General features: G+C 37.7%; 1 protein-coding gene across 1 annotated transcript in view; it reads left to right on the top strand.

Moving 5' to 3' along the window:
- Positions 1-15633, top strand: part of TOPAZ1 (testis and ovary specific PAZ domain containing 1) — a 92501-nt gene that overhangs the window by 68277 nt on the left and 8591 nt on the right. Inside the window, exons 16-18 of the mRNA XM_025377230.1 lie at positions 1540-1705; positions 12888-13052; positions 14949-15152. Of these exons, the coding sequence (XP_025233015.1) occupies positions 1540-1705; positions 12888-13052; positions 14949-15152 (535 nt within the window). The remainder of the gene's footprint in view (positions 1-1539; positions 1706-12887; positions 13053-14948; positions 15153-15633) is intronic.

Here is a 15633-nt window from a genome sequence, read left to right as displayed (position 1 = left end):
CACCCCACAACAGGCCCCAGTGTGTGATGTTCCCCACCCTGTGTCCAAGTATTCTCATTGTTCAATCCCCCACCTATGAGTGAGAACATGCCGTGCTTGGTTTTCTGTCCTTGCAATAGTTTGCTCAGAATGATGGTTTCCAGCTTCATCTATGTCCCTACAAAGGACATGAACTCATCCTTTTTTATGGCTGCATAGTATTCCATGGTGTATATGTGCCACGTTTTCTTAATCCAGTCTGTCATTGATGGGCATTTGGGTTGATTCCAAGTCTTTGCTATTGTGAATGGTGCCACAGTAAACATACGTGTGCATGTGTCTTTATAGACTCCATCTCAAATTTTAAAAAAAGAAACTCAGACTTATTTTGCTGAAATTTTAGAGTATATTTTAATTTTATTTGGTTATTATTTAAGACATTGGTAGATTGGTTAATTTTGTCTATTTTAATTAAAAATTTTAACTATTTAGAAAATTATTGTATCACCTTAGTATGAATTTTTTAATGAAACCTATTTCTTTTTGAATGTAAAAATAAAATCATTGACAGTAAACTAAACATATCCCTTTAAAAATGCACTCATTTAAACAGTCATCTTGAAAGTACCTTGACATCATAATAAGCATCTGATTCAAATAGTATAGAATATAAAACAAGGGTCTGTACACTAAGGCCCATGGGTGATAACTCACCCAAAGCCTGTTTTTGTACAGCCCTCAAGCTAAGAATTTTTTTACATTTTTAAAGAGTTATAAATTTAAAAAAACAACAACCAAAAAGAATGTACAGCAGACTAAATGTGGCCTGCAAAGCCTAAACTATTACTATCTGGCCATTTACAGGAAAAGCTTGCTGACCCATGATATAAAATAGTGATATATGTCCAATTTCTGATGTCCAAACCGAAGGTAATTTTCATGTAGAATACATGAAATAATTAGTCTACTGAATTAAGAATTTTAGCTAACCATTTTATCCTTTTTTTCACTATCATTCTTTGTCTAAATTTTTTGGGAGGTAGGGCAGGGGTTTCACCACACTCCCCAGGCTGGTCTCAAACTTCTGGGCTCTAGTGATCGTCCCATCTCAGCCTCCTGAGTATGTTTAAATTTGATAACAAATTATTTTCATTTTTACTGTCTGTCCCTCCTGGATCCCAGATTGACCAACAGAAGAGGAGCAAAAACATATAATCAGTAGTTTTCTATGTTAAATCATAGAATCCTTTCATCAAATGAAATCTTAAAGAGAAGTACAGTGTATAAAACAAATACAAAGAAGACTTCTGATAAAGGGGGTCTGGTGGTATTGGTGGGAAGGGGTGGTTAATATGAGGCAGAGCCTTGCTTGTTCCTCTTTCCCTTTCATCTGTATGGCTGAACAGGAAGGGACTTAAGGAAAGAGTATTGGAGCAGCTTAACAGCTAGCAGTCTATTATGATGATTCAAACTGGATAAATGGCTTGTGAATAATTATCAATGACTTTGTGTGTCTGTAAATGATTGATACCCAATTAGTGTTCTTTATTTTTATTCTAGGGAAGGAAGGTCTTAGATAAACTATATGAATTAAAAATACACTTTGCAAGTTTAAAAGGACTTATAGGGCCTGAGAAGTTAGCATCAAGATGTCAAATTGTGAATGTTGCAGCAGAAATTTTTCTAAAAAGTGGAAGCCTAGATGGTGCCCTTTGGGTAATGAGGGGTAAGTCCTGATATATGCAAGCATAAAATAACTTGTTAAACTCGTCATGCCTTTTTGTCTATGTAATTGCCTTAAGTTGATATTGAACTGTGGTTAATAGTTTGGTCTAAACCCTAGTGAACATGTGGGTAGGAAAGGTTGTTATGTAAACTGAAAGGGGAAAGTTAACTTAGTGTTAAAGAATAAATTACATGAGCCTTTGTTTGTTTAAAAACTAGTTCTTGGCCAGGCGAGGTGGCTCACGCCTGTAATCCCAGCACTTTGGGAGGCCAAGACAGGTGGATCACCTCAGGTCAGGAGTTCAAGACCAGCCTGGCCAACATGGCGAAATCCCATCTCTACTAAAAATACAAAAATTAGCCGGGCGTGGTGGTGCACGCCTGTAATCCTAGCTACTCAGGAGGCTGAGGCAGGAGAATTGCTTGAACCCAGGAGATGAAGGTTGTAGTGAGCCGAGATCACACCACTGCATTGCACTCCAGCCTTGGAGACAGAGTGAGACTCTGTCAAAAAAAAACCCAAAAAAACAAAAACACTAGTTCTTGCTGGGCTGGGTGTGGTGGCTCACACCTGTAATCCCAGCACTTTGGGAGGCCGAGGTGGGTGGATCACCTGAGGTCAGGAGTTCGAGACCAGCCTGACCAACATGGAGAAACCCCATCTCTACTAAAAGTACAAAAATTAGCCGGGTGGGCCGGGCACGGTGGCTCAAGTCTGTAATCCCAGCACTTTGGGAGTCCGAGATGGGCGGATCACGAGGTCAGGAGATCGAGACCATACTGGCTAACATGGTGAAACCCCGTCTCTACTAAAAAATACAAAAAAAATAGCCGAGCGAGGTGGCAGGCGCCTGTAGTCCCAGCTATTCGGGAGGCTGAGGCAGGAGAATGGTGTAAACCCGGGAGGCGGAGCTTGCAGTGAGCTGAGATCTGGCCACTGCACTCCAGCCTGGGCGACAGAGCGAGACTCCGTCTCAAAAAAAAAAAAAAAAAAATAGCCAGGCATGGTGGTGGGAGCCTGTAATCCCAACTACTCAGGAGGCTGAGGCAGGAGAATCGCTTGAACCCAGAGGCAGAGGTTGCAGTGAGCCGAGATCGCGCCATTGCATTCCAGCCTGGGTGACAGAATGAGACTCCATCTCAAAAAAACAAAACAAAACCAAAAAAAACAAAACCTAGTTCTTGCTATGGCCTAGACTCCATACTAAATGCTTTCGCTGAATTATCCCAATTAATCTTCATAGAACCCTGAATTTGGAACTATTAAAACCCCCATTTTATTGATAAGAAAATGTTGGCCGGGCGCGGTGGCTCAAGCCTGTAATCCCAGCACTTTGGGAGGCCGAGGCTGGTGGATCACAAGGTCAGGAGATCGAGACTATCCTGGCTAACATGGTGAAACCCCGTCTCTACTAAAAATACAAAAAACTAGCCGGGCGCGGTAGCGGGCGCCTGTAGTCCCAGCTACTTGGGAGGCTGAGGCGGGAGAATGGCGTGAACCCGGGGGGCGGAGCTTGCAGTGAGCCGAGATCGCGCCACTGCACTCCAGCCTGGGAGACACAGTGAGACTCCGTCTCAAAAAAAAAAAAAAAAAGAAAATGTTGTCAGAGATATTAACCAACTTGCCCAAAATGACATAACAAGTAAGGAATGGAGGCCAAATTCAAACCCAGACAATCCAGCTTCAGAGCCCAGGCTTCAGCCGCTATGTAAAATGGAAATCCTGATTGCGGTATGCATAAACTCTATCTTCATATGTATGGGCAAACATGACTTCAAACCAGGATGAGTAGAGCTTACTTTCCTTGATAAGGCAATTCTTCTAAGCAGAAATTACAGTGAAATTAAGCCAGCAGGAACAAATAAGGTTAGTTTAGTATGAGAAAAATTAAAAAGATCACAGTAGTGTTATGATACTAATGAAGCTAATGATAGCTCTTGCTATTTGGACCATCAGGTAGATTTTATTTGATAAAGTGGGATAAGAATGAAGAAACCTCAAGGATCTCAAGAGTTTAGGTGGGAAGATGGAATCAATAAATAAAGCAAATGGAGAACTCTAAAACATACTAACACACAAACACTAGTACATATATATATACACACACATATACATGTGATTCATATATGGGAAATATATGTATATAAAATATCTTGTATATATTCAGTGCTGAGGGTTTAATACAGAGGTTGTGAGTAGGCTTCATTCAAAAGCTTGTTTGTAAAGGTATTCTTCAACTTAAACATAGTCAGTGAGTTTTCCTAAGTGGGAAGAGTACCAAAATACAAAAATAGAAATTAGTGAAATATAAGCCAGAGCTCACAAGCTCTGTGAGGAAAGAAGCCATGTGGCAAGAAATGGGAAGGGGAAAATAGTTGATAAAAATGAACTTGAATCACCTTATGAAAGGAACCTCCTGTCTAAAAGTTTGTGGCAAAACTAGTCTTTCTCAAACTAGAAACTGGGAGAGTTTGTGGGAGGGATGTGGAGTGATTTTCAGAGATTTTGTTTTAAATTTCAGTGTTTCCGTTTTTAGACTAACTTTAAACTTCTATCAATTATAAGCAGTGTTCTTTTTTTGCAGTGACAGTTTCAACTAACGTAATTTTCTTAAGTAAAATTTTATTTCTACAAAAGAAAAGCCCACAGAAGTGTGCTCAGTTGTTTCTAGAATTTTTTAATTCTTAAAAGGGCTCTATAGTGAACAGGCCATTCCCAAGAAAGGGAATACAAATGGCTCAATCTCACTAATAATAAGTGAGATTAATACTCACTTGTAATATGAGAAATACATTACTATTACAAACACCATTTTGAACCCATTAGACTATCAAAGATCGAAGTTTGGTGATACGTTTTTGGGAGGGTATAGAGAAACCGACATTCACAGAGGTTGTCTTTAGGAGCTTTTTGACAAAATAAATGTCAAAAGTTTAAGACGCATTTTTTTTTCATTTACTAATTCCATTTCTAGGAATTTGTACTGCACGCACATTTATACCTGTTTACAAAGGTATGCATATTAAATTATCTGGAATATTTTGTTACACCAACAATGGTAACAAGGGATTCCAGGTAGCTTAAATGCTCATTCATACCAGTGGAACTGTGTTATAGCCATATGATAAAGAAGAATGAGGCAGATCTGTAAGTGTTCATTTGGAATGATCTTCAAGATCTATTGCAAAGCGCAAAAAAAAAAAAAAAAAAAAAAAGGAAGGTACAGAGCAGTTGCTACCATTTGAATACAAATAATAATACAATGGATAAATACATATTTGCTTATATGTCCTTAAAATATTTGTAGAAGGGTGCACAAGAAACTAGTAATAGTGGCTGCCTCTGCCTCTGGGAGGAGAAATTGAGTGCTTGGAGGACAGAGTAGCAGATTAACATTTTACATACATTTTTCCTTTTTAAAAATATGCCTTTATTACCTACCGAATTTACAAAAGATGGGGTTACATACATTACTCAAGTTTGAGAAATGCAGAATATCTCACACATTTTTTTTTTGTTTGGTGGGTGGCAGACTTGATGGTGAGAAGAAATCTATTGTTTTGGCATTTTACTTTGACATTTCAAACTCTTTCTCATACTAGTGCTTTTTATCCTGCAAATGAGCAACAGATTCCTACCATGCCATATCCCAATACCAACATAAAAAAGTATTAAAATATAAAATGGTTTTAAGACCATCATTTTATAATCTTTGTTCAGAGGCTGAAAAATAAGTATCTTAGCTCTCTATAATCAAATTTTGTAAAAAAGTTATGCCATTTATTGAGAAACTGTCTTTGAATTTTGAAATAACTTATTGCCTTTATATACATATTAATACATATTAATAAATATAATTAATACATATGAATAAATATAAAAACCTGGATAAGCAAAACTAGTCATAAAAATCCCTTATCATTTGGTCACCCAGAAATTGCTATTATCCACTTTAATGCTGTTATACAGACACTTTTATACTCTGCATTTTTTTTCAGGCAGTGGCCTTATGCATTTTCTTTCAGGCAGTGGCCTTTCAGTGAAAAATTTTTCGACAGCATCACTTACTGGGCTGCATGGTTTTCTATCTTATAAACAGACAGATGGATAGATCTGTCTTTTGATCCGTGAATCCACTTTTACTGAAGTAGCTTGTTTTTCAGATTTCAGTTATAAACAATAATTCCTGCTAAACATCACCGCTGAATCTTACTTTTCCTTAGGATAAATTCTGATGGAATGCTGTGTTAAAGGGTAAAGGGATTTTAAAGCTTCTTGGTAAATGTCAACAAATTTGCCCTTATTACTATTCAGATTTGCAGATGTTATTTCAGGTTTATTAGAAAGCTCCCCAGGGCCGGGCGCAGTGGTTCACACCTGTAATCCCAGCACTTTGGGAGGCTGAGGTGGGCAGATCACGAGGTCAGGAGATCAAGACCATTCTGCCTAACACAGTGAAACCCCACCTCTACTAAAAATACGAAAAAAAATTAGCCGGGCGTTGTGGCAGGCACCTGTAGTCCCAGCCACTCAGGAGGCTGAGGCAGGAGGATGGTGTGAACCCAAGAGGCGGAGCTTGCAGTGAGCCAAGATCACACCACTGCACTCCAGCCTAGGGCGACAAAGCGAGACTCTGTCTCAAAAAAAAAAAGCTCCCCCCTCGGCCCCAACCCGGCCCTTTATTAGAAAATCCTAGAGAGCTATTTCATTTAGATATAGCTTCTATACAGACATGTCCTTTTAGGGATTACAGGTGCAGATGTTACTTAACAGTTCCAGATGTTAGTGCCTGATACTATGTTTTTTGGTTATCAGACAGGCAGACTGGTACATTCCAGGTTATACAAACCTTAATCTAGCTATTCAGTACATTCCATTCCAGGTCTTTTCTCTGTGAGTAGACTATAAAAGTCCTCTACACCTTCAGTTAGACTGTAGTAATTACAGCCTTCTTAATAGTATATGAAGATGCAGCTTATGAAATACCCTTGCCTACAATTAGTATTATTTTTCTTATCTCTCTGCTAGTTTGATAGAGCAAAAGTTATATTCACAGCTTTACTTTGCATTTAATTATTAAAGAAATGTTTTCCCCATCTGGAGCTTATTTTTTTGTGAATTGCCTCTTTATGTTCTTGGTCTATTTTCTGAATTTAGCATTTCTCTTCATTATTGGTTTCATAATAATGTGAGTATTCACTATCTACCAAGCATTGTGCTAAGTGTATTACTTGTGTCATCTCATCTAATCAATACTAACCCCATAACATAGGTAATGGTATCCCAAGATGAGGACGGTGAGGTTCAGAGACGATCACACAACAAATAAGTGTAAAGCAGGAATTCCAATCCAGGTCTGTCTGACTGCAAAGTCCATGTTTTTAACTGCTACACCAGTACTATTGTTTTCCTAGTTTTTCCTCTAAATAGACTTCATAAAATTGCAACTAGATCAGAAGCACAAACTACACAAACAGATCCAAACCTAAGATAGTCAAGCTCCTGAGCAAAATGGTAGTACTGAGCTTGTTTGGCAAATCTAAGACAGGGGTTCTCAAGCTTGATCATCAGAATTCTCTAGAGGGCTTGTTAAAACACATATTGCTGGGCCCACCCACAGATTTTCTGATTCATTAAGTCTGGGGTGGGTCCTAAAAATTTGCATGTCTGTCAGGTCTTTAGATGTTATTGATGCTGCCATTCTGGGGACCTCACTTTGAGGACCACTGCCCTACAGCACTCTCACATAGTGACGTTTTCTCATACCTTACCTGTGTTCCTAAACCATACTCCCTCAAGTCTCTCCCCCCGTTTGTTAACCACTGCTATAAACACTACCATTTTATGTTTTTGAAAGTTAATTACATTTAGAGTATTTTACCTGTGGTGGTATCTGGCACAGAGTAAATATTTAGTAAATATTAGTTGAGGTGAGTGGGTGGGTGGATGGATGGATTTTCTTCATTTATGTATCTTCATACCTTCCAAGGAGGAAATGGTTGGAGGTTTTGAAGGAGTGTGTGTGGTTTGTGTGTGTGTGTGTGTGTGTTTATACTATGAAATTTAGCATAAAGTTTAGCTCACACATGTGGACCAGTGCCAGTGACTACAGTACTAATATAAGCATATAAACAATGTTAATATTTAAGAAAAATCATTTAAGAAAAAACGTGTTGTCTTCATTTTCTTTTTTTTTCTGAGATGGAGTCTTGCTCTGTCGCCCAGGCTGGAGAGCAATGGCGTGATCTCAGCTCACTGCAGCCTCTGCCAGGTTCAAGCAATTCTCCTGCCTCAGCCTCCCAAGTAGCTGGGATTACAGGTGTGTGCCACCATGTCCGGCTAATTTTTTTTTTTTTTTTAGTAGAGACAGGGTTCTCCATTTGGTCAGGCTGGTCTCAAACTGCTGACCTCAGGTGATCCGCCCCCCTTGGCTTCCCAAAGTGCTGGGATTACAGGCTTGAGCCACCATGTCCAGCATCTTCATTTTCAATCAGTGGATGGATCTCCCCAGCACAAAGCTGTGTAAGACCAGGCCGTCTTCAGTCTTTGATTGAACACCACAATTCCACTTACATCTACTCATCAAGACCTACTACTTAGGTCATTAACACCTCTTTCTCAAATAATTTTCACCAAATGTGAACCCTGGTTATTTGCAGTCATGGGATTTTTAATTATTTCTAAAATACTTCTTTGTACTTTTCTGTTTTGCTTGGGTTTTTTATAGTAAACATTTATATTTTAAAAATAAACATTTAAGGCCAGGCACAGTGACTCACACCTGTAATCCCAGCACTTTGGGAGGCCAAGGTGGTTGGATCACTTGAGCTCAGGAGTTTAAGACCAGCCTGGGCAACGTAGAGAGACCCTGTCTCTATGAAATTAAAAAAAAAAAAAATTAGCCAGGCATGGTAGCACACGCCTGTAGTCTCAGCTACTCAGGAGGCTGAGGTGGGAGCATTGCTTGAGCCCCAGAGGTCGAGTCTGCATTGAGCAGTGATCATGCCACTGCACTCCAGCCTGGGCAACAGAGTGAGAACCTGTCTCCAAAAAATAAATAAAATAAACATTTTTTAAAAGTCAAGCAACTTGGCCTCATCCAAATATTTGTGAAATCACAGATTTGCTGTGATTTTCATATTTAATGTGATCTTTATAATTTTTTAAATATACAACTAAATTAAAATTCTAATGTAACACCTAAAATTTTCAGGTACCATCAGTGATGTGTATATCACACTTAGGAAATATCATACTGTATAATAATGTCCCTTTTACATTGCAGTAGTTTTACATATTAAAGATACTAGTCCTTGATCTGTTGGGTATTTACAAATATTTTTCCTAGCTTTTCATTTTTCTTTAACTTTATGATTTTTTTGCATTTTTTGTTTTCTTTTGCCTACTGACATTTTTTCTACTTAATATAAAGTGCTGCTTTTTAAATATTTAATAATTTTTTTGTATCATGCTTTTAGGCTGTCCTTAGTCATCTCGACGTTATTCATCCATATGTTCTTCCAGTTTTTTCATTTGTTGTTAGTCTTAAATTTTGGTATGAGATGGGAAGTTAATTTTATTTATTTCCCACAAATGTTTTCCCATTTCATCCTTTACTCATTTACTTGAAATGCCATTTTTATCATATATTAGAATCTTGAATCTGTTGGGTCTGTTTCTGCACCTTTCTGCCAAGCATCTCTGTGTTTCTATGCTAGCACGATGCTCTTTTAAAATTTAATAAAATCTTAGAATATGTGATATTTGTCTATCCTGTCTCCACTTGTCTCCATTTGTCTATCCACTCTCACTCCTCTTCTAAATTATTCTTTGCTATTCTTGTTTATTCTTTGAGTGAATTTCAGAATTACTGAATCGGGTTTTAATACAGTTCTGTAGGAAATTTGATTGGGATTATATTAAATGTATACCTTGGCCAGGCGCGGTGGCTCATGCCTGTAATCCCAGCACTTTGGGAGGCTAAGGCAGGCAGATCACTTGAGGTCAGGAGTTCGAGACCACCCTGGCCAACGTGGTGAAACCCTGTTGCTACGAAAAATACAAAAATTAGCCTAGCGTTGTGGTGGGCGCTGGTAATCCCAGCTACTCGGGAGCCTGAGGCACAAGAATCACTTAAACCCGGGAGGCGGAGGTTGCAGTGAGCCGGGATTGTGCCACTGCACTCCATCCTGGGCAGGAGAGCAAGACTCGGTCACAAAAAAATAAATGAAAATAAATGTATACCTTAAGGGAAAAATAGGTATCTTTAGATATTCCCCCATTTTAGTATTCACTGTTGTAAAGGATAATTATTTGTTCGATATTCTCACTGACTAGCCTGGAAATTCATTTAATAGTTTTATGTTCCCAGTGTGTGTATTCAAAGTCTTGCATGAATAATGACTAAACATGCATATGTCGGAAGGTAAGTGGATAAAAACAGGCTATTATGGAAAATATGCTCTCCCTTTGATTCTGAGATTTTAGACAAGTAGAAAATATTTCCCAAATGTGAAATAGAGAAAAACATGAAGATGAATGCTATAACAACTTTTACTGTTGTCAAAGTAGTATTAAGTCCACTAGTAAACTGTTTCTTATTCTTCCGAATTTAATTCTCATAAGAGTTCTCATAAAATATTCATAAAAGTATTTATGTTGGTAGAATTGTGAACTAGCTGGATTAAATTTAAAGCTATTAATTTCCAAGTGACTTCTCAGTTACCGGTTTCAGTCAACTTTGATACATAGAATAATCAGCTTACTCAGATTTTTTTTTCTTCTTAAAAACAGAAGTTTTATTGTATTTGGTCCACAGTCAGTATTTCACATTATTTCATGGTGCAGGGCCCCTGGATGGGAATCCCTGTGTAGTACTTGGCGGGGCCTGTGGCCAGGGGTGATGAAGCAGTATAGCTGGTCAGGCCCAGAAGGGGAGAAGAAGGGCTGGGGGCTCCTTAAAACCTACTGAGGGGTGGGCATGGTGGCTCACACCTGCAATCCCAACACTTAAGGAGGCCGAGGTGGGCAGATATATATATATATATATTTTTTTTCTTTCTTTTGTTAATACTTCCTGAAGCCTTTGTGGCACAGAAACCACAAACTGATTGGCTGACAAAAGTGGAAAGAGGAGAGGCAACTGGAAACCTTTGGGGAGCGGTTCCCCTCCATGCCCAGGTCTGTTCTCCTCAGTACAGCTTGGCCCACAACCTGGATGTGCCAGCAGGGACCATCACCCTACACGTGTTGGGATACAGCTTGATGCCTTCCCCCACAGCCAGGTGGCTCAGTCCTGCAAAGGAACCAAGGCAAGGGGGGAAGAACCCTGCTGCCTGATCCTGTGCTGCCCCTCACAGACCATCGGTTGATTGGCAGCACTGAACAGGTTAAAAAAAAAAAAAAAAAAGAGAAAATACAGAAAAACCCAAAAACCTAGACAGGGAGATGATGTGGGGAGAGAGCATGCCAGGTCAGATTTTTTTGTATACCTAAACAGTTTGATAAAATTTTTAAATGAATCTAAAATACCATATATACTTTCCAAAAAATGTGACCATTACCCTCCCTTAAATATAAAGACTAAGTATTAAATAAAGAAAAATGGATGCAATTTTTATGAGAAAAGACTTACATAGTCTACTTTTTGTACATGGGCTATATCTAACATAAAAAAATAATTGAACTTATTCAAAGTATAATTCAATTTATAAGGAATGGTGAACTAACAGTTTTACTTTTAATGGGAATTGTGTTTAACAGATGATCATACAGTCTTTGAAGATATTAAGTTCATTTACATTTCTCTCTATATTAAAATTTCAGCAAATGTAGGAGCAAATTGATGAAAGTGTCTAAGTAAGTTAATATTCTTAAAACACTTAGAACATTCCTAACACATAGTATAACTCTGTTAGGTCAATCAATCAAGTGGACTCTAGTAATTGAAAAGCTCCTTTTTAAAGCTTTATACTACTGAAAGCTTTCTTTTGTCATGATGTATTTGAATTATCAACTTTTTCTTCAATACCTTTTACATTCGCTGTGCTGGGAAAGCCACAAAAGAAAAAGATTACTTCTACATTTAGTCCAGTTGAAAAAGAGCACCAAAATGTGATTTGAATGTTATATAGAGTAATGTTTCACTATGTGTATAATGATTGAGTAAATTAGGTAAATGATAAAATATTGACATTTCTAACATCTTAGTACCTCAGTGTTCTGTACTACAGTCTCCCATTGTTTTTCTCAATGTGAAAATCAGGGCAGAAGTTAAGGAACTTCAGCATTATAGGTCATATTCTCTTTTTTAAAAGAGGATCTGAGATCTGTTGGTTTGAGGGTCCTAGGATGGGTGTGATGGGTACATGGGAGTTAATTTTATTGTTATGCTTTTATAACGTATATTAGATATTCTTCTGTATACAACAATGATTTCATAATATAAATTGTTTTTAAAATAGAAATTGTGAAGAAAAGCTATTCACTGGCCGAGCGAGGTGGCTAACACCTGTAATCCCAGCATTTTGGGAGGCCAAGGCAGGCAGATCACGAGGTCAGGAGATTGAGACCATCCTGGCTAACACAGTGAAACCCCGACTCTACTAAACATACAAAAATTAGCCGGATGTGGTGGCACACACCTGTAGTCCCAGCTACTCAGGAGGCTGAGGCAGGAGAATCGCTTGAACCTGGGAGGCGGAGGTTGCGGTGAGCCAAGATTGCGCCACTGCACTCCAGCCTGGGCAACAGAATGAGACTCCATCTCAAAAAAAAAAAAAAGAAAAGAAAAACTATTCCCCAGTAATACCAAAAACTAAATTATTTATTGTGAAATTGTTAAATTTGTCCACACGAATAATATTTTATGTTAAAGCAAATATTTGTGATAATCTGAACTTTTTTGTATAAAAAATAAACATTACCTTTAAAATTAGTAATTGACTAGTACACTTAGATGAAGAATTAATTAAAAATAAGTTTAACAAAGTGGCCATTCGCTTGCATCTTCTTCAGATGATGATCATCACTATATACGTTATTTCTAATAAATTTGAGCCATGGTTATCTTCTTTAAGTTTTGCCTATTTCTCCAAAAGATATTTTGAAATACTAGTTGTGATTATACTGTTAAGTGTCATTTTCATGGTATAAACTATTCATATTTTTTTCTTTTTGGAAGAGTCAGAATGGATAATCGATACGCCTCTGTGGCCTTGTGATAGACTGGATGTGCTTAATCGACATAATTTGCTCTGTACAATTGCACATGAAACCTTAGCCAAGAGCCTTTATAGACAGACATTTGAAGTTTTGCAGAATCTACCAGGTTTTCAAAATTCCCAAGGTATGTTTTTTAAAAGTCTATCTTAATTATGTCTTGCCCATCTGGTGTTTAACTGTTAATAAGAAACAGTTATCCACCTGTTTTGATTGAGTTTTATATTCCAGCATATTTTTTAATGAAGTAGTTTTCTGTAAAATGTGTTCTTTGCAAATTGAATATGCTTTCCTGATGGTTTTAAAAAATCTGAGATGCTTATCTTTGGGTTGTTTGTCAGCAGCTCCTAAGACAAGCATTTTTATCATTCCCTTTTCCCTACTTCTGTCATCAGCAGACAATATGTTTAAATGCCCCAAGCAAGCTTTTTCTCTTATCACTGAATAAATACAGAACTTAGTTTACATTACCTAGGAACACAGGTAAACGTGAAAGAAATGGAGGAAATGAAACAGATGCCAAGTTCAAAGAAACACCAATGTGGGCAATGGTAGTTAGTACTCTTGAATGTTGGGTGTCCATGAGCAAAAGCTTTGGGTCAAGAATGAGCTATGTGATAGGTTCAGAAGATGTTGAAAACGTTAACTTGAGGGCCTCCCCTCAGTACTTTCATCGTACTATCTATAAATTTTCATTTTCCCACTTAATTCCACTGTGCTCCTGTATTGTAATTAGTGTTCTTATCTGTTTCTCCTTATATAAAGTGAGCTCAATCAAGATGGTACTATTTTCTTTACCTTGGTGTTCCTGGCCCAATGACTGCTATCTAGCAATCTTTTAATATACAATTAGTTGGTAATGAAATAAAGTAGTAATAGGGAGATTAGACAGATAGTTGTGCGAGATTTTGGAAGACCCTAAATGTCAGACTAAAGGAGTTTTATTCTCTGTGTATAAAAAGGGGTCACTAGAATTTTGGGTCTAGGGAGTAATATAATTAAGTTGGTGTTTCAGGAAAGTTCTTCTGGCAGTAGTGTTTAGGAAAAGACTAAAAGTAGAGAGATTAATTTGCTGATAAGGCCTGGATAACTAAAAGATTCTAAAGCAGTAAAGAACTACAGTCTAGCTCACAGACCCAACTGACTGAATGTAAGGAATAAAAGAGAAGTCTCTAAGATGACTTCTTTTTCTTCTAAGAATGACTAAAGGAATAGAAAACCCATTAAAGGATTGTTTTAAATTTGGCAGTAAATATTTATTAGGGGATTATTTATTTTTAGTCGAGGGATATATAAGGCTAAGGTCTGAACTGTAGATATAATACGAACAGAATTGAGAAATCATTCAAGACACTGCAGATACACAGTCACACGTGGGGATCAAATACAGAGGTCTTAAGGCATCATCTGAAATTTTTGTCAAGCTTCTTTTTATCTTCTCTATTGCAAAGGAAGTTAATGGTTTTTCTTTTGTCAAATGCTTTTTTGTTTCTTACTTAGAGAATATGTAAGATAGGCTGGGCACCGTGGCCCATGCCTGTAATCCCAGCACTTTGGGAGGCCGAGGCAGGCAGTTCACTTGAGCCCAGGAATTTGAGATCAGACGATATGGGCGCACTCAGGGTGGTATGGCTGTAGATGAGCCCAGGAATTTGAAACTAGTCTGGGCAACATGGTGAAACCCTGTCTCTGCAAAAAATATAAAAAGTAGCCAGGCCTGGTGGACGTGTAGTCCAAGCTACTCAGGAGGCTGAGGCGGGAGGATGACTTGAGCCCAGGAGGTGAAGGTTGCAGTGAGTCAAGATCGTGCCACTGCACTCCAGCCTGGCCGACAGAGTGAGACCTGTCTCAAAAAAGGAGAAGAAAAATAAAGAGAATATATAACATGATTGCATTTTAGTGACTGTGACTCCTATAATGGGTAAGAAAGGGTCAAGGGCAGGAGAAATAAAAAGGAATATGAGATGGAGGTTTGAGACACTAAGATAAATCAATTTTATTATGTCATTTTTTTTTATTCCAGAAACTGTGGAAGTCTCACAATATAGCCTTCTTTTTAATAAGCTTCTAGGTTCCTGTATAGAAAGCAATAGTCTTGGTATGTCATCCTCTGTGGCGGAATTCATGATTTCAAAGAGCATCCCTATTGATTTTTCCTTTCTTAGAAGATTAATTACTTCTTTAGGAAGGAGTCGTTTATGGCTCAAAGCCAGAGCCCACTACAAAAGTAAGTTACATTTAAAATGTTTTAATATATTGGTTTATAATTTTATTCTCTAACCCAGAATTTATAATATGTAAGATTAGATGTTTATATGTATTGAAAGAGCAGTAATACATATTCATATGTAGTGGTCTCAACAGATCTGTGCTCTCTTTTGAAACCTATTGTTTCTCTTCTGTTTGCAATTGCTTTCCTTATTTCCAGTCTTTCCAATTTCCAATCTTTATTTCTTGCACAGTAGCTTGTCCGCTAGAGGGCGAGCAAAGGGAACAAATAACAAGATAGAACCAGTTTGGCATATCTTATAAATAATACAGGCATAAAACAGTTGGGTAGAATGAAGTTTAAAGAATATCTATGTTTTTATTTATCTCTGCTGTATCCCTAATTGTTATAACTAAGAATATTCAATAGCAGGTCACATCAGAAACACAAAGGCTGTCATAACAATGCAACATGGTATGTGTTTTTCACATGGCTTTTA

The sequence above is a fragment of the Theropithecus gelada genome, chromosome 2 (genome assembly GCF_003255815.1).
Source record: "Theropithecus gelada isolate Dixy chromosome 2, Tgel_1.0, whole genome shotgun sequence".
In the NCBI taxonomy this organism is placed as follows: Eukaryota; Metazoa; Chordata; class Mammalia; order Primates; family Cercopithecidae; genus Theropithecus; species Theropithecus gelada.
The sequence above is the reverse complement of the archived record's forward strand: the minus strand, read 5'-3'. Positions and strand labels throughout refer to the sequence as shown.